The sequence below is a fragment of the Saimiri boliviensis genome, chromosome 11 (assembly GCF_048565385.1).
Source record: "Saimiri boliviensis isolate mSaiBol1 chromosome 11, mSaiBol1.pri, whole genome shotgun sequence".
NCBI lineage: Eukaryota > Metazoa > Chordata > Mammalia > Primates > Cebidae > Saimiri > Saimiri boliviensis.
This window is the reverse complement of record NC_133459.1, coordinates 38,701,603-38,726,411: the sequence shown is the minus strand read 5'-3', so window position 1 is coordinate 38,726,411 and position 24,809 is coordinate 38,701,603. Positions and strand designations below refer to the sequence as shown.

Genomic DNA, 24,809 nt, shown 5'->3' with positions numbered 1-24,809 from the left:
AGTGGCATCTGGGGCTCAGTGTGTCCTAACTGAGTCTTAAGGTAGAAGGGCTCAGTAAGTGGCTGAGGACACAGACAGAAACAGGCAGCTGTTTTCCAGCTTTTATGAAAATTAATAACATTAATAGCTCACAGACATATACATACACACACATCGCTATGTACAGTCATTAAGTTATTAATTAGGTTCTGTAAAAAAAAAAAGGTTTCTACATTAGTGTTTCAGGCTAGGCCCGAGCAGTCCTTGGCATATTCACAGTGGCAGCCCCAGGGCTTGGCCCCATGGGCGGGCAGAGGGGAGGCAGGAGGCCACAGAGCGGCCGGCCCCACAGTGAGCACAGCAAGTGTCCTGGGCCACCTTCTTGAGCCTTCAGTTCCTTTCCTGGCACCTGCAGTCCAGCTGCTCAGCAAGGGGGCAGACAGGTCCTGATCCCTCATGTGGTCTTCTGCATGGTAGCTTCGGGCAACGTGGTGGGCCCTAGAGGATGCTAGCCAGCTCTGTGGAGTCTGTTTCTGAGCAGCCAGAGCTGCTGGCTTCATCCCTGCAAGAGCCAGAGGAAATGGGTTGGAGGAAGTATCTATCCTTACCCCTCCCCAGCCTCACCTGCCTCCTTCCTCATGTGATCTTGGGCCTGCTGTCGGACTAAAGTGAACCACAAGACACAGAGTTTGCTCACTCCCACTTTCAGCCCAGAAACTGCTGGTTGGTCTGTTTGCTGTCCTTGCTGCACACAGGTCACCGCAAACCCCAGAACTACACCCTTGCCTGGGCTGGCTGATGGGCTGGCATGACTCACTCCACTCTGCCCTCTGGTTTCCCCAAATGCAGGGTTCAGACCACACTCGAGGTCCTGCATGCCAGGAGGCTGATAAAGCGTGCAGGCTCTTGAGGTGGAATGCTGGGGCTCAAATCCCAGCCCCGTCCTGTTCAGCTGGGCCAGGTACACCTCCTGCTGAAACCTCAGCTTCTTCACCTGCAGAGGGGGAACCTGAAGAACCTGATACTTAGGGTTGTTGGAGGGATATGGGAGGTCATGGATGCATGTGTCCTATAACAAGCTCCTTAAGGGCAGAGATTTTTGTCTTGTTCACTAGAGCAATTAATGCCTAGCGCACAGTAGGCAGCCAGGACGTATTTCTTTTAGTTTTATTTATTTATTTATTTATTTATTTTCGAGATGGAGTTTCACTCTTGTCACCCAGGCTGGAGTGCAATGGCATGATCTCAGCTCACTGCAACCTTCCCCTCCTGGGTTCAAGTGATTCTCCTGCCTCAGCCTCTTGAATAGCTGGGATTACAGGCATGTGCCACCAAGCCTGGCTCATTTTGTGTTTTTAGTAGAGATGGGGTTTCACCATGTTAGTCAGGCTGGTCACGAACTCCTGTTGTCGTGATCCGCCCACCTCGGCCTCCCAAAGGGCTGGGATTACAGGCATGAGCCACCACGCCCAGCCCATATTTGTTGAACAAAGGTAAGACTACTCAACACAGTGCCTGGTGTGTACTTGAGTGTTGGTGCTGTCCAGAGAAGACCTTCAGGGGGTGAGTCTGGACTTGGCCACAGGAGGCACAAATTGAGGGCTTAGACGTGATGACGTCCCCTTCTCCAGCATCCTGTCCCCTCCCCACTCACCTCAGCGCCTGCAGGGCTTTTTTATTCTGCTGCCGCCTCTCCTCATCAATGGGGTACAGTTTGAAGAGCAGCAGGCCCAGCAGGATGAGAACTATGGGCGCCATGGTCACAAGCATGTTCAGTGTAAACTTAACACGTTCCGGCTGGGAGCAGCTAAGGGTCTGGTACCCTGCAAAGCTGTGGGACCCAGGGGGCAGGAGAGCGGTGAAGATGGGGCACCTGGGGCCTGGCCCTGCTCAGTCCTGCCCCAGGTCCCCACCCCACTCACTGGAGACTGAGGGTGGAAATGCCCAGTGACACTCCAGAGGCAAACTTGGTGAAGAAGACATAGAAGGAGAAGAAGATGGGCTCGGTTCCATGGAAATGGGGCTGCTTCAGATGGAAGTCATCAATGACGTCAGGCAGCATGGACCTGCGCAGAGTGGCGACAGCCGTGAGGACCGACCCACCTGATGGGCCTGTGTGTTAATGAGAAGAGGTGGCCTTCTGGAAGCTTGCAGTACCATGGGCACACAGCTCAGTGAGGAGATGGCACCTTCACACAAATAAGAGAAGGCCTCTTGCTCTAAGAGGAAGTACCCCTGCCTGCAGCAACTCAGCTTGGCAAATGGAGCACAGGCCAGATTAGAGCCCCCATTTTTCACTCTGACTAGGTGTCCTTGCAAAGTTCACTACCTGTACAGATGTACAGGACAGACCTTCCCCCACTCCCAATCTTGACCCACAGAATGGCTTATGGGAGAAACCCCCACAGAACTCTCCCCAGGGAGCTTCAACGCTGGGGACTAGGGGCCGGAGATACCCGAGGAGGGGGCCTGCATATACCTACCAGGGTAATAAGAAGGCAGCTGCCACACTGATGCCAGCCGCCACAGCTACCACATATGTGACGATGAGATTACTCTCCATAAGGGCCACCAAGACGAGAAATGGCACTGCTGACTTGGGGAGGGGTGCAGAAAGATGAGTCAGCTGGGAGGTTCCCACCAGACATCCCAGCTCATCCCAGGCTCTGCCCTTCAGCCCCACTCACTGAGATCCCAACATAGACAGCTGTCTTCTTGCCAAACCGGGTCAGGAACCACTGCCAGATGGGAATGGTGAAGGTGGCGGAGAGCTGTGGATGGACAACGTTAAAGGGAGGTGGTTTAGCGCCACCGAGCTCCTCCTACCCTTCCCCGAACCACGAAGGGGCTCCCAGCCCTGCCCAAGAGCATCCAGATGACATCATGTGAGCAGCAAGGAAGTTGACAGGCACCTTTGATAGCTCCCCAGGGGAGCTCAGAGCCGCTCCAGGCTCACCTCGTCTGCTGCCCCTCGCAAACCTCTGAGCAAAGCTCCTGGTGTCCTCATGTCCTCACCCTTGCTTTTGCTGTGCTCTCTCCTTGAACATCTCACCTCAAACTCTTTCTCTCACAGTCCTACCTACATGAGGTCCAACCAAATATCCTGAGAAGCTTCCCTTATCCTTTCATGACCTCAGGCCAGCCTGAGAAATGTCCTCTGCCTGTCCCAGGAACCATCCCACAGCCTATTCCGCTTTCGCCCAGCCTGCCCGCCTCTGCTCAGGCCCCATACTCACCATGATGGCCAGGAGTAGATTCTGGAATTCGTTGCGGAAGCCCAAGGTATAGGTGCAAAACAAGACAAAGTTCCCCTCCACCAGCTGGGCACAGGGCAAGGGAGGGAAGGAAATGCAATGAAGGAGGTGATGCTGGGGCTGAGCCTCCCCCATATGTCCCCCATGCTCCAGAGAGCTCTGCTCACCCCACTCCCATTACATCCCCTTCTTAGGCTAAGCATGTCAGACCCCCACTCACCATGAAAGCCAAGGAGGTGAAAAGGAAGCCAGTAATCAGCTTGATGTATGGGCCGTGGCTCATGACCAGCCGTAGGCCCTGGAAGTAGGCGATCGGCTCAGCCTGCTGGGCCTCATAGGGTTCTGGGGGCCAGAGGGGACAGTGAGGAAGGAGCAGAAGCCCCTCCCAAAGCCTGAGGGCCAGGCAGAAAGACATAGCCACCTATGCTGGGGCCTGCACCCCTTCCTAGGCACCCCCTTACCTCTCCGCTCCCGCACGCCCAGGGTCAGGATGACAGCACAGACGACATAGATAGAGGCAATGACCCCCGCTGCCAGCAGGTATGCATTTTGCTATAAGGAGGTGAAGGTGACATACAAGGACGGTCAGTCTGAGCTCATCCCAGCAGCCCCAGTCCCAGCAGCCCCAGTCAATGATCTTGGGCCGGTCCCCTCCCCTCTGGGAGCCTCCTGTTTCCATCCGTGAAATGGGAGGATCGTCCCAGGCCTGCTGTTGCTTCCCAAGGCTGGATAGTTAGGAGTCACAAAAAAACCAGGCTGGCTGGGTTCAGCCCTCACAACTGTAATCCTAGCACTTTGGAACGCCAAGGCAGGAGGATCACTTAATCCCAAGAGTTTGAGGCCAGCCTGGGCAACTTGGCAAGACCCCATGTCTACAAATAATAATAAAAGAAAAAAAAGGCCGGGCGCGGTGGCTCAAGCCTGTAATCCCAGCACTTTGGGAGGCGAAGCGGGTGGATCACGAGGTCGACAGATCGAGACCATCCTGGCCAACATGGTGAAACCCCGTCTCTACTAAAAAAATACAAAAAATTAGCTGGGCATGGTGGCACGTGCCTGTAATCCCAGCTACTCAGGAGGCTAAGGCAGGAGAATTGCTTGAACCCAGGAGGCGGAGGTTGCGGTGAGCCGAGATCGTGCCATTGCACTCCAGCCTGGGTAACAAGGGTGAAACTCCGTCTCAAAAAAAAAAAAAACCAGGCTGTGGGGTCTGACAGACCAGAATTCAAATCTTCCCAAATCTCTGCAATTCACTAACTTTATGACTCTAAGCAATTTACTCAGCCTCTCTAAGTTTCAGTTTCCTTCTCTGCAAAGTAGGTATGTTGGGTCTATTAATTGTTATGTATACCAAAGGCCCAACATTTATTTAATAAACACTAGTTGTTACTATATCTTCAGGATGACTACAAATCACCTCGCTGTTCCTCACCTCCCCAAATCCCTGCCCTGCCTGGGGCCTCACCGTTTCTCTGTGTGAGGTGATGTAATGTGTACGGTTGGTACTTTGTGAAGCCTCTGCAGAGCTATTGTGGTCCTGGAAACAAGGCATGTCTGCTTGGCCCACGATTTGCCCCTGAATCGCTGTGCCCAGCACTGTGCCCAGCACTTCCACAGTCATCCCTGGACAGGAGAAAAGGAGGTGTTTTGGAGGCACCTCATGGATTGTGGGCCCAGGGAGGAAGGTCAGATGGATGGGAACCCAACTGTAGCTCCAGGCAGGGTGGGTAGAGGTGGTGGGGCAGTGGACACCTTGGCCTGAACGCATATGCACCTCTCCAGGTTTCACCCGAGCAATAAGGGAATTGACTCGTTTTTTAAGATGGTTTCACACCCACACTCTAGAGCAGAGTAAAGAGCTGGATCTGCAAGGGAAGAAGTGTGGCTAGAGGGTCCCTGGAGGGTGGGGTCAGGTGGGCTGGGGAGAGACTCACGATAGGCGGTGGCCGAATCCCGCTCAGTCTGCTCGGTGCTGATGAACATGGTAAGAGCCGAGTAGGGAACGTGGAAACACTGGCATGGAAGACAGGCCCTTGGCCGGTCAGGCCGACGGACTCACCAGTGTAGCTTCTGGCCCCAACCCCGGGGGCGCCAAGGACCACCCTCCTCCTGGCCCCTAGAAACAACCAGGGGAGGTACCCACACTCACCGTGACCAGCGTCTCAAAGAGGCAATAGAAAAGCAGGTACCAATAGGTCTGGCCCTGTGGGAAGTCAGGCACGAACCAGATGAGGAAGTAGGCTATGACGGCCAGGGGTGTGGAGAAGATGATCCTGAGGAAGAGGAGGGTGTGAGTGGAGGCCGGAGGCCGGAGCCCAGGAGCCAGGCCCAGCCCAGACTGCTGCGCCTCACAGTGTCTACCTTTCTTCCCTGTCTTCCTGCGGAATCCACCCACCCTGGGGCCTCTGGGAAGAGGCTGATGGCCAAGCCCGGAATGGCAGATGGGAACTGGGCCCCCAGACTGAAATCCTAGGCATGGAGTGTGAGGTCAGACCCTGAGTCTCGTCCACAGGCAGCCTCTAATGGGCTGAGAGAGCGGACAGGAGTCCAAGACCTCAGGTGGCCAGACAAGGAGGCAGAGAGAAGGAACAGCCCTAATCCTTGTGTTCTCACGTGAACACACCCCATTCACACACACACCCTCCATTCACACACATGCCCATTCACACATACACTCGTTTACACACCCCCCCATTTACACACATGCCCATTCACACACACACCCATTCACACACACACCATTCACACACACCCACACACACCATTCACACACACACACCATTCACACACACGCCATTCACACACACGCCATTCACACACACACATTCACACACACAATTCACACACGAACCATTCACACACACCATTCACACACACACCCATTCACACACATACCCATTCACACACACACCATTCACACACATGACCATTCACACACACACCATTCACACACACACAATTCACACACAAACTCATTCACACACATACCATTCACACACACACCCATTCACACACACCCATTCACACACATACCCATTCACACACACGCCATTCACATGCACGCCCATTCACACACACACCATTCACACACACCCCATTCACACACACACCCATTCACACACACACCATTCACACACACGCCCATTCACAGACACGCACCATTCTCTCACACATCCATTCACCCACACCCTCCATTCACACACACCACACACCCATTCACACACCCTTTCACACACATACACCCATTCACACACACCCATTCACACACACCCATTCATACACACACCAGTCACACACACCCCCATTCACACACACACCACTCACAAACAAACCAGTCACACACACCCCCATTCACACACACACCATTGACACACACTAGTCACACACACCATCTCACACACACACCCATTCACACACACACCCCCATTCACACACACACCATTCACACACATCATTCATTCATACACACACCTCATTCACACACATCAGTCACATACACACACCATTCACACACACATCAGTCACACACACACACCATTCACACACACAGGGAAGCTGGTGTGATGGAGAGAGGCCAGCTCCAGGTGAAGGAAAGCTGAGGGCCCAGGTGGGCAAACGTCTGCCTTCCCCATGTGACTTCCACACCATCACAAGGGGTTAGACGTCAGGATGCTCTAACTCCATGGCATCAGTGCAGCAAGGCAGCACAGGCCGTGGTAAAGTGAAAGACCTTTTAAACCACTCTTCAGGGATTTGATTCTAGCTCCACGGACTAATGATAAAACTTAGTCTTGGGAAGTTATTTAAATTTTCTGAAGCTCATTTCCTCATTTGTGAAGTGAGAGTAGTAATAGCACATAATTGACACTCAGCATTCCCTAAGAAAGATTACGTTCCAACTATGGGCTGGGTGCTATTCTAATTACTTAGGATATACCAGAGAACAGATTTTAAAAAATCATTGCCCTTGTAGAACTTACATTAGCTGGCAAACAGAAAAATTTACATGATTTAAAAGTTATATGTATCATTCAACCTTCATAAGGAATAAAATTCTGACACATGCTACAACATAGATGAACCTTGAGGACATTAAGCCGAGGAAAATCAGCCATATGCAAAAAGATAAATATTGTGTGAGTTCACTCATGAGGTACCTAGAGTGGACAAATTCATCAAGAAAGTGGAATAGTGGCTGCTGGGGGATGTGGGGAGAGGGGAATGGGGAATTAGTATCTGGTATGTAGTGGGAGGATGTAAACGGATGGATGGTGGTGATGGTGGCGACAAAGTGAATGTACTTAGGCTGGGCACGGTGGCTCACACCTGTAATCCCAGCACTTTGGGAGACCAAGGTGGATGGATCACCTGAGGTCGGGAGCTCGAGACCAGCCTAGCCAACAAACCCCATCTCTACTCAAAATGCAAAAATTAGCTGGGCATGGTGGTACACACTTGTAATCCCAGCTACTCAGGAGACTGAGGCAGCAGAATCACTTGAACCCAGGAGACAGAGGGTGCAGTGAGCCGAGATCACACCACTGCACTCCAGCCTGGGTAACAGAGTGAGACCCTGTCTCAAAAAAAAAAAAAAAAAAAAAAAGATTCCTGATTATTACATCCTTAATGTGGAATGTTGAAACTGTACTGCCCAAAAAACAAATATTAGAGAACCAACAGGTTTGTATGCCTGCTGTAAGAAAAAAAAAAAATGCCACTGAACTGTACCCTTGAAAATGGCTATAATGGCAGTGGCACATGCCTCTGTCCCAGTTTTTTCTACTTGGGAAACTGAGGCAAAGGGATTGCTTTCCCCCAGGAGTTTGAGTCCAGCCTGGGCAACATAGCAACATCCTGCCTCTGAAACATTTTTTAATGGTCATGGTAAATTTTATGTTACATATACTTTACCATAGTTTTACAAAAAGGTTATAGAACATGTTGGGAGATGATTGCTCTGAAGAAAAGGAATAAAACTGGCCCCAGGGGACTAGAATAAGGGTGCAGTTCACAACTGGGTGGGCAGGGTAGGCCTCACTGAGAAGGTGGCATCTGTGCCAAGGTCTGAATGAGAGGACGGAGTCGGCCTTGCAGTCACCTGAGGCAAGAGTGGGCCGGGCAAAGCGAATAGTCGGTGCAAAGGTCCTCGGAAGAGGAAGAGCAAGGCCAGGAGGGCTGCAGTGAGGAGAGCAGGGGAGATGGAATTAGATGACGCAGGAGTAGAAATAGACTCCCGAAAGGCCATTGGAGGTGGCTTGGTTCTAGTTTACAGGCTTGAAGTAACTTTCAGATTTGGTCAAAACTAAAATGCCAAACTGTTTGGGACACTGAGTGCTATCATGATCTCATCAGGGAAGCTCAGCAGGAGAGTTGGCATGCGTAACTAGTGCACGTGCGTAACTGGTCCCACACTGGGGACCGCTGAAAGCCCAGGCTGGGAAGGAGAACTCAGGCCCAGCTGCTGCATCTTAGCCTCCCCATGGGACCCTGCTGACACCTGGCCTCTCACACAGTGGCCCCAAGAACTCCAGGAAAAGTGACTGTCAAAGTTTCTCCGGTTTGGCCAGGAAAGATGGCTCAAACCTGTAATCCCAGCACTTTAAGAGGCTGAGGCAGGAGCACGGCTTGAGGTTGGGAATTTAAGACCAGCCAGGACAATATAGCAAGACCCCATCTTTCTCTCTCTCTCTCTCATATTATATATATATATATATATATTTTTTTTTTTTTTTTAATTAAAAAAGGAAAAAGAAAAGTCTTTCTGGTTTGAAGAAGAGGATTTGAATGTAGGCTTAGAGCAGGGGCTGCCCTGAGGGAGGAGAAGTCCAGGAGGAGAGGGCTACAGGGCTCACGAACCCTGACAGGCACAGTTTCTTCCTATACTGAAAGGAAAGGGGGTTCCTCAGGTCTTCAGGCCTGGCCTGAGGAGGAGCCAGGTGGTATGGATGGGGAGATCTGGCCTGGCATGGTGGCTCACACCTCTAATCCCAGCACTTAGGGAGGCAGAGACAGGAGAATAGCTTGAGCCTAGGAGTTTGAGACCAGCCAGAGCAACACAGTCAGACCCCATTCTCCACAAAAAGGAAACACAAGTTTGGACAGGGAGGTCATAGGTACAGCAGACCTTAGCCTATGAGCCATCCCACGTGCACGAATACACAGGCGCTGCCAGACACGGGACCTGCTAGATCTGAAACCAGCCCGAAGGGCGCCAGCAACTTCCCCATGCTGGCTGCCGCACCTGCCCAGCAAGAGTCCCTCAGTTCCTACACGCCACAGGGAGGGCCTGCCCGCCTCCTCCTCTCCTGAATCTGTCTCCTCAGGGAACAAGAGCTCCTCATCAGCCTTAGTCAAACATTCCATCCTCTGCTCATAGGCAGCTGAGCAGCTGCTGCTGAGGAACCCAGTGTGACTGAGAGTGACCCAGCCTGCATGGGGCTGGCCCAGCAGCTGCCTCCCATTGGCTGGGCCTCATGAGGAGATGTGGCAGCAGAGCCCCGCCTTCCACTGGCTGCCAGGGAGGCGGGCACTGGGCCAAGTCTCGTGGGCTGGCGCCGGGGGAGCCCTGAGCACCCTGCACAGGTAAGGCAGGCTGTCCTGCCCCCCGCCCTGAAGACTGGATCAAAGGCTCCAACCTGGGCCTTAGCCAGGGGCTGGCAGGATTGGGGTGGGTGGGGGGCCTCGTGGGAAAGGAAGCTGTGGCGGGGACAGGGGTTGCGGGAAGAGCTTTGAAGGCCGGAGGCCAGGTATGGGCGCCCCTGGGGCAGGAAGGCGCCCACTTAAGCCTGGATGTGCTGGAGATGAAAGGGGTATGGCCCCCCACGCCCTGAAGCAGGATGTCCTGGAGGGAACCAGAGCCCCGGCCTGACAGCCTGTCCTGTGCGTCTCCCCTGCCGTCTGATCTGTGGCACCACCTCCCCCTACCTTGCCCCACAGCCTGAAGCTGAGTAGCACAGGCTTTGTACCAAGGGAAAAGGTAATTTACGTCATCCAAGTGCCAAAGGTTATGGGTTTGCTACCCCATTCCAGGTATTACCCCACCCCCTGTTTGGGGTGCCAAATTATATATGACCGCACTGTCAGGAGGGTCCCACTGGGAGGTGGAGATGCAGCAGGCTGCGCCTGAAGTCTGATTCCCAGCCCAGGACTCCGCAGTTCCCCTGGTGTGGCCTGTAAGAGGGACCGCATGCCAGCTCTCCTGCTGAGCTTCCCTGATGTGATCATCATAGCGCTTAGTGTCCCAAGCAGTGCTTGATATTTAGTATCAACTTATTTAAGTCTCAAGATTATATCGACCTTATGAAGGAGAATTAAGCCAGGCACTGTTCTAAGAACATCAAATAATAAAAACTAATCCTCACTACAGCTCTGTGAGATAGGCATAATTATTATCCCCATTTTACAGATGAAGAAACTTGCAACTCAGAGATGTGAAGTGACTCAGCTGTAAGTAGGGAAAAGGGATTCAAACCGGGGCAGAGGTCGGGCCTGGTGGTTCATGCCTGTAATCCTAACACTTTGGATGGCTGAGGGGAAGTACTCCTTGAGCTCAGCAGTTCAAGACCAGCCTAGGCAACATGGTGAGACCCTGTCTCTACAATAATTTTAAAAAATGAGCCAGGTGTGGTGGCACATGCCTGTAGTCCCAACTACTTGGAAGGCTGAGGTGAGAGGATCAGTTGAGCTCAGCTAGTCTAGGCTGCAGTGAGTGATGATCACACCACTGCACTCTAGCCTGGTGACACAGCGAGATGAAAGAAAGAAAGAGAGAGAGAGAGAGAGGGAGAGAGGGAGAGAGAGACAGGAAGGAAGGAGGGAAAGAAAGAAGGAAAGAAGAAAGAAAGAAAAAAGAAAAGAAAAGAAGCCCAGGCAGGCTGGCTCCAAAGTGATAGAGTGGGAGAATTCAGAATTCCAGCTTCACCAAGGGGAATGAGTGGATCCTGGCGAGGAATGAGGCCAGAGCTGCTCAGCCTAGCCCTTTGGCTGGCCTGGAAGTGAACTGGCTGAGTGTTCCAGTGCCCATGCTCTGGGTAGCCAATGCCTCGAATGGGGTTTCAACATCCTTGGGCTTTTGCCTCCTCCCTTCTCCTCACTCCCCAGCCTGTGACAAGACAGCTAGAAGGACCAAGGAACAGATATGCTGGAAGTCCTGCCTTGTGCCACCTGGAAAGAGCTTCTTCTACTCACCAGGGCATAAGGCGACCCAGGCAGGTCCAGGAGGATTTGCTGATGCAGAAGCCCACCAGGGGGTCTGTGATGGCATCCCAGGCTCGGCCCACAAACAGAATGATAGAGGCAGAGAAAGGGCTCACCTGGAATGGGGAGAAGCAAAAGACAACTTCCTCATCCTTCTACTCGCCTCAGCTGTCATTGGTAGGCAGAAGCAGAGGCTCCTTCCCTGTCAGCCAGGACCTTGTGACCCTGAGCTGCTCCCACGTGGGCCTTACACATCTTCACTTGCCTCGTTAATCATGACAATAGCGTTTCTCCAATAATGGTAGCACTCGGCGCCTTCTTAGAAGCTTTCCCAGATCTGTCCCCTTAATGGCTTCCCTCCACTGCCCTTGAAGACATTTCCATCAATTCAAATGAATCCACAAACATTTCCTTCCCTCCCTCTCTCGGCCCTGAGCCCCTGACCACCTGATATCAGAATGAGCATTCACGGGGTGAACACAGTGTGCTTCAGTGTCCACATCTGTATAATGGGAATGATGAGCTCTATTTGACACGTTCGAGCTCTATCTTGGATGTGGAAGAAGGCGTCTATAGATGCTTTTTAAAAAGGCACTTGTCACCATCCACTCAAGCTAACCCCTTTCCCCCAAGCCCCCTAGGCCCTAAATACAGACTCTCCAGACTTGTCATCCATCAAAGCCCTGCTATTGCTCTTGCTCTGGAAAGTGGCTGTTCTTCCCCATAACATAGTCTCCCCAGTCTGACCCCCCAACCCCAGCTCTAACACCCACTACAACAGGTTTATACTTTGACTCCATATTTACACCCCACTCAAGGCCCAGCCCATGAGAGTTATTAAAAAATTAGCTGCTGAAGTTTTTTGTTCTTTCTAGAGTTCAGTGTCCCCACTCTCTCAATGGATACAACTAAGATGTGCCGCTTGCCAAATTAGATGCTACATAGAGAAGACAGCCAGTGCGGGAGCCCTGGTTGTCACGGCTATTCCGCCTCCCACTCTCTCATCCAGACAGGGCAAATTCTCAGGATGCCAGGCTTCTTTCCAAGGCTTCCCAATGCACAGAATAGCCGTGTTTCACCATAAGTACCCCTCCCAGTCAGAGACCCTGTGTCCTGGCGCACTCTAACTTAGCCTAGCACCTGAGGGTCCCTCTGCTCCTCAGGTAAAGGTGGGATGCATATCATCCATGAGCCTGGCAACACCTACCAGCCCCTGAGCCAAGCCAGCTCTCTCCTAGCCAGGGACACAGTGTGCCAGTCTCTTCCAAGAATAGCATCCCCAGCAGGCCCCATTCTCCCTCATTCTACCGCCTACCCCTTCAGGCTCTGTTGCTCTTGCCAGTCAAAGAGGAGTAGCCAGGCCTTTCCAGCAAAGACTTCTGGGGTGGAAAAACCTCCCCTCCTGGATACCTTCCAGGATCTTCTCATTTCTTGCCCACTGACTCTGAGAGGCAGCAAAGTAGTGATTTCTGGTCCCATTTCACAGATGGGGAAAACAGAAGGAAATGGCCCAAGGTGCCTAGTCTTTCCCACCTGAGGATGCTGAAGGAGCCCTCAAAGGCTTAGACCACTCACCTGAGCCACATCCAATAGGTAGATCTGAAGGAAGAAACCCAGGGCACAGCCCGTCACCTGGTAGGGGGCTCCCCCAACTGCATAGCAAAGCTTGTTGCACACGGACAACTGTTGTTTCTTCTTTTTCGGTTCCTTCTGGAAAGAGAAGGAGAAAATGAAAAGAGGCCCAAGATCCTGGCCTCCATCCTACAAGGTTCCACAGGAAGGACCACCCTTCCAGCCAATTCTACCAGAACAAGCAACTCTGCCTTGACCTGTTCCCACCCAGGAGATCCCACTTTCTACAAGAGAAAGATGCTCTCCAATCTTAGGAACCTGGGAAAGGGGAATCCATACTTGCGTGAAAGTTGCCCCTAAGCCACCTCCCTCCTAGAGAATCTAAGGAAACTTATCAGCCCACCATCCCTAAAGAACTCCTCCCAAGGCTTCAGCCACTGCTCCTTTCCAAGTTTCAGGGGGAGCATGCTCCAGCAGCAGACCTGTCCCCACCCGGCACCAGCTGCCACAACCTGAAAATCCGCTTGCTGCCAAGAGCTGCCTGAGCCCAGCCCAGGCTCCCGCCCTGGCTCAGAGGCAGGATCCACCTGCCTGCTCCTGTGAGAGCTCTAGAGAGCTGTGAGGCCGGGCCCAGCTGACTGCAGGCGCAGCTGTTCCACCTCTCCCGGAGTATCTCTGACCCCTATAGGCAGCCAGAGCTTCAGGCAGACCCAGGAACTGTCCTATATAGCCTGCCACTTCCCGTCCCACCACCCTCCAACCCCGAGCTCCTAGAGGAGCCTGGACAGGGGAGGAAAGGCCTCCAGGTTCAGGCCTAGGCCCTGTCCGGGTGGGGCACTAGAGAGGTTGGGTTGCCCGGGGAAAGTAGATATTACTCATGCATAGTAACAGCATAATTGCTCACCCAGCTCCTTCCAAGGATCAGTTCATAAAATTAAAAGGAAAAGGCAGTCACTTCCCACGAAGATATATATTGTCTGAGATCCCTTCCTAGGGGGCCGCCTGATTTTATTAATAAAATAGATGCCCACGGCTGGGGATGGGGTTGATGGTCTCCAGGCGCAAAGCATCGTTCCCGCGCGAACACACATTTACACAAATGCCTGAGGGACGCGGCCCCTTTAAGAGCAGAGCTCTTGTTCTTATGAATGAGCGGCCCTCACCGCAGAATTGAGGCGGTAGAGTTAGGGGTGGGAGGTAGGGGATGAGAGATGGGGAACCAAGGGGAGTTTCCCAGATTTCTAGGGTCGTCACTGGCGTTTGGGGCGGCAAACCCCAGCCGCTCAGCACCGAAGAACCGAAACCGGATAGGCAGAGCCAGGAACCACAAGGGGCAGTCGGCAGAGCCCCTCCGCAGAGCGTGGAGTGCGGGTGAGTAAAGGGGTGCGACGGCGCCCACAGCCTTTCTTCATCGCCCCCTGCCCCCGGGAACCGCCAGGCCCTCTCTGGCCCATAGGCTTCCTGTCCCCGGCTATCCAGGGGTCCCCTGACAAGTCCGATCCCCTTACGCCCCCGCTCCCCCATTTCAGCCCACCCCCTTTCCTTGCCCTCAACGCGGGGTGCCGGGCCCTCACCTTCACCTGGACAGGGCGTTCACTGGCTTGGAGGATGCTGTTGGGCAGCAGCCCCGCCGCGGAGCCGCTCTCGGCGCCTTCTCCTTTGGCCATGACCCGCGGGCCACGCCGCCTGGGGCCGGATCGCCGGGATGCTCCTCTGCCCCGCAGGCCGCCGCTCCTCCCAGGCTCGCGTCGTGGCCGCCTTAGCCACGGTCGCCGCGCGCGCGAGTAAAGCCGGCTGGCAGGCGAGGCACACACTCTGCTGCACGCCCCCTCCGCGCCTCCTAAAGTTCGGCCCAGCCTTCTCCGGTTTGGCCAATCCCCGAGCCCCGCTGCCCCGCCTCCAGCCAATCCGTCGCCGCTCTACCCGCCCCTGCCTTGCCGGGAGGCTCACTGCCACCGAGCCACGTTCTCCCAACCCCGGAACCGGCATCCGCCTGCGCTGGCTCCTCACAATGTGAGTAGCAGACCGCGAGACCTCCCAGACACGCACGAGGAAACCGAGGCCCCAGGCTGGGAGCGATCTGCCCGAGGTCCCCGAGTCCCCAGGGTCCGACTCTCCCCGAGTCAGGCCTACCACCCATGACTTCTGACCCGCGGGCCTAAGAAAGGTAGGGGCTCTCTGAAGCCCACTTTAAAATCTAGAGTCAGGACGTGTCTCCTTCTCCTTCAAGGCTAGAGGGTGTAGGCTGACACCCTTCCGATGCCTTTCTCTCGTCCCCGAAGACGCAGCATTCCCCCTTCCTGCCCTTGGCATCTGGGCAGTGGGGAGAAAGATGAGGCAACAGTGGCTTCCCTGGCTGTCAGGGAGCTCCCAAGTGGAGAGAAGCCGGGGCTACACCCACTAGTACACTAGGACAACAGTGACCTTTTAGGGATAGCTTCCTCCATGCTTCCTATGATCTCCTTCGGCCCTCAAAAACCACCAAATGAGGGTGGTACTATCACTATCCCCATTTTACAGCACAGGAAAGGGAAACTTGGAGAAGTGAAACAACTATTATGTGACAGAGGCAGGCCTGAAAGGTTTTGTTTGATTCCAAAGCAGTTGCTCTCAACAGCCCTGCTCTATGCCTCTTAGCATAAATTACAGAAGACTAAATGGGGTGTATGTGTCTCCCTAACAAGAAGCCCCGGGAGACACAAGGCTCCAGAGGCCCCGAGGGTTGAAATAGGGAAAGTTTTGAAAAAGAGAATGCCCAGAAATGTGGTCCTCAAAAGAAGATGGGAGGACATTAGTTTGGAACAGAGGGCAGGCACAGATGCCAGAAAAGAAGTCTTTGATTCCATCTGTGAGTCCCTCATGTCAACATCACCCCAGTCTTTCCAGGTCTCTGATTAGTGAAGGGACTGTTGGAACTCTCAAAGGCCACCCACCTGGTTCCTGTGCTTCTTCATGTCAGCCTCCTTTTTCCTTTCTCTAAATCTCTGATTGCAGGGAGGAGAGATAAGGTCTTTCAGCCTCATGGTCACACCAAGCTCCCTCATGCGCCTAGCAGATCTCATCTGGACACACAGTTCTTGGCCACTGCTGAGCAGAAGAGAGTCAAAGTGAGGCAGTGAATACTGAGGAAAGGGAATGGCTGGTCCCGTGACTCCAAGTTGTGTGACACTGTCCTGTCTCTTTTCCCCTCTCCAGGCTCAGTTAGCTAGGTGCACTTTATGATCCCTTCCAGCCCCCAAATCTTCTCTCCCACAGAATCACACTGTATCACAAGTGATCTGTATCCCCCAACAGACAATGAGCTCCTCAGATAGGAACCACATCTTTTTCACTTCTTCATCCCCACTAACTAGCTTAGGGCCTGGTTCATTATGTTCGGTGAATGTTCAGTCTTCCCCTGCTAAGGTATAAGCACACAGGAGCCCTTTAAGAAAAGCCCTAGGCTCCTCCATTTACTAGCTCTGTGGCTGACCCTGAACAATTCAGTTAACCTCCCTGTGTAAAATCGTGATATTAATAGTAGCTACCTAGGCCGGTCACAGTGGCTCACGCCTGTAATTCCAGCACTTTGGGAGGCTGAGGCGGGCGAATCACCAGGTCAGGAGATGGAGATCATCCTGGCCAACATGGTGAAACCCCATCTCTACTAACAATACAAAAAATTAGCTGGGCATGGTGGCGCACACCTGTAATCCCAGCTACTCGGGAGGCTGAGGCAGGAGAATCGCTTGAACCAGGGAGTTGGAGGTTGCAGTGAGCTGATTGAAACAGGAAGTTGGAGGTTACAGTGAGCTGAGATCACCACTGCACTCCAGCCTGGCAACAGAGCGAGACTTCGTCAAAAAAAAAAAAAAAAAAAAAAGAAAAGAAAAAAAAAGCCCCCTAATAGATTTGTTTTGGGGATGAAACAAGAAAATGCACAGGAAGCATTTAGCACAAGTCCCTGGGAGCTGAAGCTGGGCTGGTCCCCCTCCTGGCCTGTTTCCAGTCTGTCAGTGTAGCAACGCAAGATTCCAGATATGACCTGACCAAGCCAGCACAATAGGCCTATTATTTTTTTCCAGTCTGGACGCGACACATTGTTAATGCAGCCTAAGACTGCTGGGCTTCAGAGCCTTTCTCTCCCATGATTAGTTCCCATCAGGTTGTGGTCAACTAAATCATTCAGATCCTTTTCACAGGAGCTGGGGTCAAATCAGGTCTCTCCCCCATCCTCTGCTTTGTCTAACGTCTTGAAGCTCACAACAGAACAATGTCATCTTGCTTATAACAGCCTGTCGAAATTGTTGTGGATAGTGGTTCGATGGCTCACTGTTTTCTCTCATTCTAAATTTAGATACGGTCATCCCTTGCAACTTCAACTCCACCAGCCATGTTGTTGGTCAGAACAGAGCCCCATAACACACCACTAACTGAATCAGGGCATCGTCAATGCAACAACTCCCAATTATCAAGCAGCCACTGTATGCCAGGCAAGCACTGTGCCCTATAAGTGCTTTAAACATACAATCCCATTTATTCCTGGTTTTTTCTTTATATCTCATTTAGTCCCAATACCACCACTGGGGATGGTCGTTTTTATTATCCTCATTTTATTTATTTTTATTTTATTTTCTTAGAGATAGGGTCTTGCTGGGTCACCCAGGCCAGAGCGCAGTGGCATGATCAGAGCTCACTGCAGCCTTGAATTCCTGAGCTCAAGTGATATGATTAGGCTTTGTGTCCCCATCCAGATCTCATCTTGAATTGTAATCCTCATAATCCCCACAATCCCCACATGTCAAGGGAGAGACCAGGTGGAGGTGACAGAATCATGGGAGTGGTTTCTCTCATGCTTTTCTTATGATAGTGAGTGAGTTCTCATGAGATCTGGTTATATAAGGGACTCTTCCCCCTGTGCTCGGCACTTCTCCTTCCTGCTGCCTTTCGAAAAAGATGCTGGCTGTGCACATTAGCTCGTGCTTGTAATCCCAGCACTTTGGGAGGCTGAAACAGGTGGATCACTTGAGGTCAGGTGTTCGAGACCAGCCTGGTTAACATGGTGAAATCCTGTCTCTACTAAAAAATGTAAAACTTAATCCCAGCTACTAGGGAGGCTGAGGCAAGAGAATAGCTTGAACCCGAGAGGCATAGGTGCAGTGAGCTGAGATTGCACTACTGCACTCCAGCCTGGGAAACAGAGTGAGACTCCATCTCAAAAAAAAAAAAAAAAAAAAAGGCCAGGCGCGGTGGCTCACGCCTGTAATCCCAGCACTTTGGGAGGCTGAGGCGGGTGAATCACGAGGTCCAGCGATTGAGACCATCCTGGTCAACATGGTGAAACCCCATCTCTACTAAAAATACAAAAATTAGCTGGGCATGGTGGCGCACGCCTGTAATCCCAGCTACTCGGGAGGCTGAGGCAGGAGAATTGCTTGAACCCAGGAGGCGGAGTTTGCGGTGAGCTGAGATCACGCCATTGCACTCCAGCCTGGGTAACGAGCGAAACTCCGTCTCAAAAAAAAAAAAAAAAGTTGGTATATGTGAATACACCTCATGTGAAGTGGTTGGGTCTCAGTTACCTGCTTGTAGCATGGGATTGAACATTGTCTTATTGGAGAATGTTTCCCCTACCTAGTTGTGTGAAACAGAAGGCATGTAAATCAGCCCTTCCAGCATTATTAATTGAACATGTTAAGTGGTAACCCGTAAGTTTGCCAAGCTTACATGGTGCAGAGTAGAAGACAGATTGCTGTTAGGTTCAAATTCTCCATTTGATAGCCCCATGTTGAACATTTCCTGGGCTTACGGCAAAAGGCTGTGAGCGCTTCCCAGCAACGACTCCTAGGACTTTGGACTAGAGAATTTCCACTTGAGGGTTATTTACTACCTTGTTCTGGCACATAAACTAAAGCTGTCCCTGTGACTGACGGGCAAAAAATTATCTTGAAACCTGAAATACCCATGATGTTTTTGGTGACATCAGGGAAATACTCCAATGGGGATGGCAGTGCCCAGAAGTGTTCCATAATAAAATCGAAATGGTTTATACAGGATCATGCTACCTGAAGAATGCAAGGAGGAGATACTAAAATGCAGGGAGCCTCTTTACCCCTAAGACTGATTCTGAAACTGTGAGGAGCTGCTGGATTCCATCAACACTTGGACAGTAGTATGGTATGAACAGCTCTCGATTGACCAACAATGAGCTGCTTGGTTTTATTTGTGAGGTTTTTTTGGGGGGGATGGGGGAGAGGTTATTTTTTATTTTTATCCTTTTTTTTTTTTTTTTTTTTTTTTGAGACAGAGTCTCGCTCTGTTGCCCAGGCTGGAGTGCAGTGGCACAATCTCGGCTCACTGCAACCTCTGCCTGCCAGGTTCAAGCTTGAACCAATTCTCCTGTCTCAGCCTCCCAAGTGGCTGGGACTACAGACACACACCATCATGCTCAGCTAATTTTTTGTATTTTAGTAGAGACAGGTTGTCATTGTGTTGTCCAGGCTGGTCTCAAACTCCTGAGCTCAGGCAATCTGCCTGCCTCAGCCTCTCAAAGTGCTAGGATTACAGGTGTCAGCCACTTTGCCTGGCCTAGGTGGGGGGCATTTTGAGATGGAGTCTTGTTTTGTCACTCAGGCTGTAGTGCAGTGGCTCAATCATGGCTCACTGTAACCTTGACCTCCTGAGTTCAAGCGATCCTCCCACCTCAACCTCCTGAGTAGCTGGGACTACAGGTATAAGCCACCAAGCCTGGCTAATTTTTGTTTTTGCTTTTGTTTTTTGAGACAAGGTGTCTCTATATTGCTCAGACTGGCCTTGAATTCCTGAGCTCAGGTGATCCTCTTGCCTCAGCCTCCCAAAGCACTGAGATTACAGGCGTAAGTCACAGTGGCCCGCCCAAGGTGCTTGGTTTACAGACTGAAGAGAATGAACGATAGCCTGTTTGGATGGTAAAAATAGATCAGCTTGGTGGGCTGGGTTGTATGCTATTTTTCTAACAGTAATGGAAGAATTGAATAGTGATGGAAACCTTGTGTTTGGGTTTTTACTGACTTACGGGCAGTGACCAATGGCTTGGCCACACACCCAGGAAAAAGGGCAATGGAAACCTGGCTTATTAAAGGAATGCCCATATGGAGCATGGCTCTATGGAAATTTGAGGGGTGCATTCGTGTAGAACAAGTCAATGCACATCAGAACTCCCGTCCACATTTGGAAGGTAACTAGAGTTGACAAGCAGATATCCCTGTGTACTCCCTAGAGTGGCCACCTGTGTCCATGAAATGAGTGGATATGAATGGGGGTATTGCCGCAGTTTAAAGATGGGCTAAATCTAGACATGTTCCTTTTGCTCCCTCTCAGGCACATAATGCGAGTAAAAACTGCTCTGTTGGTCAGCAAGAGAGACAGAGACGGCCAATGGCTATGGAACAGATTTCCTGATGCGAAGGCCCTAAGCACAATTGGCAAGTGAGACTGATGCTGGTAACCCAGGAAGGGATAAAAATGGATTTAAAAAAAATTTTTTTTTTTAAATCGAGACAGGGTCTCACTGTGTTACCCAGGCTGGTCTTAAACCCCTGGCCTCCAGCTATCCTCCCACCTCCCAAAGTGTGGAGATTGAAAATTGGTCTCGACAGGCCAGGCTCAGTGGTTCACACCTGTAATCCCAGCACTTTGGGAGGCCAAGTTGGGTGGATCACTTGAGGTCAAGAGTTTGAGACCAGCCTGGTGAACATGGCGAAACCCTGTCTCTTCAAAAATACAAAAATCAGCCAGGCGTGATGGTAGTCCCAGGTACTTGGGAGCCTGAGGCAGGAGAATCGCTTGAACCCAGCAGGCAGAGGTTACATGAGCTAAGATCATGACACTGCACTCTAGCCTGGGTGACTAAGTAAGACTCCATCTCAAAAAAAAAAAAAAAAAAAAAAAAGTCTTGACAGAAATAAACACTGACTCTGGAGTGGGCTTTGCTTACACAATTAAAGATAAAAAGGCTGAGAGTGCCATTAAAAAAAACCACACAGGCTGGTCTGAAGGTAATGAGTTCTCTCAATTGATGGTGCAGTCAGTTACAGATCGAACTCCTTGTTCTACTCTTTCCCTGCTTCCCACTACTGCACTTGACTAGTCTTAAAAATAAATAAATAAGGCCAGTCACGGTGGCTCAAGCCTGTAATCCCAGCACTTTGGGAGGCCGAGGCGGGTGGATCACGAGGTCGAGAGATCGAGACCATCCTGGTCAACATGGTGAAACCCCGTCTCTACTAAAAATACAAAAAAACTAGCTGGGCATGGTGGCGCATGCCTGTAATCCCAGCTATTCAGGAGGCTGAGGCAGGAGAATTGCCTGAGCCCAGGAGGCGGAGGTTGCGGTGAGCCAAGATCGCGCCATTGCACTCCAGCCTGGGTAACAAGAGCAAAACTCCGTCTCAAAAAAAAAAATAAATAAATAAATAAATATTAAGGTTCCTGATGGTGGCAAAAAAAAAAAAAATTAAAAAATGAAACCAGAATAGAAGACATTGCAAGAATTTGGATGGCCAACCATTGTTTTATCAGACCAAGGAACACGCTGTACCGCCCATAATGTTCAACAAAGGGCAGAGTGAGACATCCTCCTTAGAGTAATAGTTTGATAGAGAAATAGAACAGGCAATTGAAATATGGTTATCTAAAACGGGGAGATAAAAGCGTGAAAAGGCTGGTGTACAGGACTTCAAGAGTATGTGCTCACACTCAACGTGAGTGGGACTTTTAGTGCAAAAATCTAATCAGGATTGAGTGCAAAAATCTAATCCTCATTAGATTTTTGTGTTTCTGGTTGATCTGGGGAGGAGGAGTGGGAGGATGCTGGTATGACTATGCAATTCTTGCTGAGGGAAGAGTACAGTGGTAAAATGACATGTTTCTTCCCCAAATCACCTAAAAACATGTTTTTTCTCTCCTGATGCAGGGCTACAATTGGAGCATTGGAAGCAGGGATGATTTCTAAGCAAGAAACTAACTGTGTTTTAAAATCTTGTGTCAGAATTCCTAAGGGCCTGATGGGAGTAGCCTTCACCCATCTAGCAAAGTTGGAGTTAAGAATGAATATGCCTGTATTGGCTGGTGGTGAAATGGCTCACTGCTTCAGAACCTATGTAACCTTACCCTCTGTGAATGGGAATGTACTGAGGGAGAGGCACTCGCTAGACTAGCATTGCTAGCAGTGATCTGGACCAGTACACTGGCTGAACCTCATGGCCCTTTGGGAGGTGGAAAAGTTTGGGTAAGAATAAATAACAATGGTCAAGTGAGGTGGCTCATGCCTGTAATCCCAGCACTTCGGGAGGCCGAGGTGGGCAGATCATTTGAGGTCAGGAGTTCAAGACCAGCCTGTCCAACATGGTAAAACCCCATCTTGCCTAAAAATACAAAAAAATTAGCTGGGCGTGGTGGTGGGTGCCTATATAGTCCCAGCTACTCTGGAGGCTGAGGCACGAGAATCCCTTGAACCCAGGAGGTGGAGATTGCAATGAGCCAAGATCGTGCCACTGCACTCTAGCCTGCGCAATAGAGCAAGACTCCATCTAAAAAAAGAAAAGAAAAGAAAAAGAAAGAGTAAATGACAAATGGAGAAAGGGAGAAATAATAGCCGAGGGTAAAGAAATGAGTAGATGGTGGCCGGGCACGGTGGCTCAAGCCTGTAATCCCAGCACTTTGGGAGGCCGAGGCGGGTGGATCACAAGGTCGAGAGATCGAGACCAACCTGGTCAACATGGTGAAACGCCGTCTCTACTAAACATACAAAAAAAAATTAGCTGGGCATGGTGGCGCGTGCCTATAATCCTAGCTACTCAGGAGGCTGAGGCAGGAGAATTGCCTGAACCCAGGAGGCGGAGGTTGCGGTGAGCTGAGATCGCGCCATTGCACTCCAGCCTGGGTAACAAGAGTGAAACTCCGTCTCAGAAAAAAAAAAAAAAAAAAAAAAAAAAGAAATGAGTAGATGGGTTACATTAACACCTAGAAAGAGGACGTCGTCTCTTAGCTAAGTTATATTATGCCTGAAAAAGTAAAGCTCTATGTTTGTCAAGACCACTCCTGTTTTCAGAACTTGACAAGATTAAAAGAAAACCTGGGGCCAGTGCAGTGGCTCACACCTGTAATCGCAGCATCTGGGAGGCTGAGGTAGGAAGATCACTTGAGGCCAGAAGTTTGAGTCCACCTGGCCAACAAGCAAGACCACATTTCTATTTTTTTTTTTTTTTAAGTTAAAATAATAAAAAAGAGGCTGGGCACGGTGGCTCACGCCTGTAATCCCAACACTTTGGGAAGCCGAGGGGGGCAGATCACAAGGTCAAGAGATTGAGACCATCCTGGCTAACATGGTTAAACCCCGTCTCTACAAAAAATAGAAAAATTAGCCAGCTGTGGTGGCGCCTATCTGTAATCCCAGCTACTGCCAGTACTTGAGAGGGGCCACATGCGCAGTGTGTCTACTGAAATTGTGCGTGCGCTCACTTGAGGCATTTTTCTCATAATAATAATAATAATAATAATAATAATAATAAAAAGAAAAAGAAAGCTGCAAACCTGAGTGGCTTCAGTGTGGGAGATGTTCATGCAGTATGATGGACTGGACTAATTATTCATGACTAAATGGGATCCTAGTGACGTGGCGTATCTTTTGAAATACATATTCTTTTTTCTAATCTCTCAGCTCTGACTAAATATATATTCTTTTGATGTAAAAGATCTGTGTTTGAAAACCAGAGGGCGGCCTTTGATGTCAGATGTATATATTGGTTTTGTCTACAGTTCCAGGCTTATAACTTCCATAGTCTTTGTTAGTCTTTTGTTATAATGTTGGTGTTAGGCCTCAGAGACAGGGCTCAGGAAACAGAATCTCTCTGACTTTCTCCTGCCCTCCCGCTGAGGACTGGGTTTAGAGAGCTTCTGGCTAACTGAACACATGAAGGTTCCCGTAGGGTGGTGTCCCAGGGAGGGCATGGATGCTCCATGTTCCTTCCCCAATACCTTGCCTTATACATCTCTTCATCTGTTTCCTTTGTAATATGATTTATAATAAACTGGTAAATGTGTTTCCCCAAGTTCTGTGAGCTGTTAGAGTAAATTAATGGAACTCAAAGAAAGGGTCATGGGAGCCCCCACTCGAAGCCAGTAGGGCAGAAGTTCTAGAGGCCTGGCATTGTGACTGGTGTCTAGGGTTGGGGTTGGGGAGCAGTCTCGTGGACTGAGCCCCAAACCTGTGGGATCTGAAATTATCTCCATGTATCTGCCGCTATCACCAACCCTGTGCACTTGGTGTATGGGGAAAAATTCCCACACCTTTGGTCACAGATGTCTTCTGTGTTGATGACTATTGTGGTGGTAGTGTGACAGGAGAGGAAAACACAGTTTGAGGCTTTTTCCTAAACCCTTGAGCTCTCCAGCACTCATTCACCATTAACTGAATCAGGGCACTGCCAATACAACATCTCCCAGTTATTGAGCATGCACTGTATGCTGGGCAAGTGTTTTATTTTTATTTTATGTTAGAGGTGGGCTCTCAGTATGTTTCCCAGGCTAGTCTTGAACTTCCAGCCTCAAGTGATCCTCCCAAAGTGCTTGCATTACAGGCATGGGTCCAAGGGGCTTTGCTGAGGCTCTAGTCCATAGTGGGCAGAGGGCAACCTCACAAGGAGCCTGGAGCAGAGACTTGGGCCCATTCTTCATAGCAATATTCTTTCCATCTAGAACAGCAGTGAGAACAAAAACTTTTTCCTGAGGGGCAGACAGCTTCATCGTCTGTGGCAGCGTTACAGTAGGTAGTCAGACATGAGTAGGGGA

The 24,809-nt window shown here is 50.7% G+C and overlaps 1 protein-coding gene and 1 long non-coding RNA gene across 5 annotated transcripts; one reads left to right on the top strand and one right to left on the bottom strand.

The window, feature by feature from the left end:
• Nucleotides 1–79: 79 nt before the first annotated feature.
• On the bottom strand, nucleotides 80–14,838 carry MFSD2A (MFSD2 lysolipid transporter A, lysophospholipid). Of its 4 annotated transcripts, none has more exons than XM_003937014.4 (14): nucleotides 14,576–14,838; nucleotides 13,005–13,139; nucleotides 11,421–11,545; nucleotides 5,383–5,506; nucleotides 5,168–5,246; nucleotides 4,699–4,856; nucleotides 3,695–3,785; nucleotides 3,454–3,575; nucleotides 3,216–3,299; nucleotides 2,667–2,750; nucleotides 2,463–2,575; nucleotides 1,902–2,045; nucleotides 1,634–1,810; nucleotides 80–541 (listed from the first exon to the last, which is right to left on the bottom strand). In XM_003937014.4, the coding sequence occupies exons 1-14, from the start codon at nucleotides 14,666–14,668 to the stop codon at nucleotides 478–480; spliced, it is 1,593 nt and encodes a 530-aa protein (XP_003937063.1). In that variant the 5' UTR covers nucleotides 14,669–14,838; the 3' UTR covers nucleotides 80–477. The 4 variants fall into 4 exon arrangements, with proteins under 4 accessions (XP_003937063.1, XP_074236694.1, XP_039329492.1 ...); XM_074380593.1 differs by having other exon boundaries at nucleotides 13,005–13,136; XM_039473558.2 differs by having other exon boundaries at nucleotides 14,582–14,838.
• LOC141580236 (uncharacterized) lies at nucleotides 14,154–19,273 on the top strand. The gene is made up of 2 exons (XR_012512390.1): nucleotides 14,154–14,372; nucleotides 19,035–19,273. It is a non-coding gene; the product is annotated as an uncharacterized LOC141580236 (long non-coding RNA).
• The last annotated feature ends 5,536 nt before the right edge of the window (nucleotides 19,274–24,809 follow it).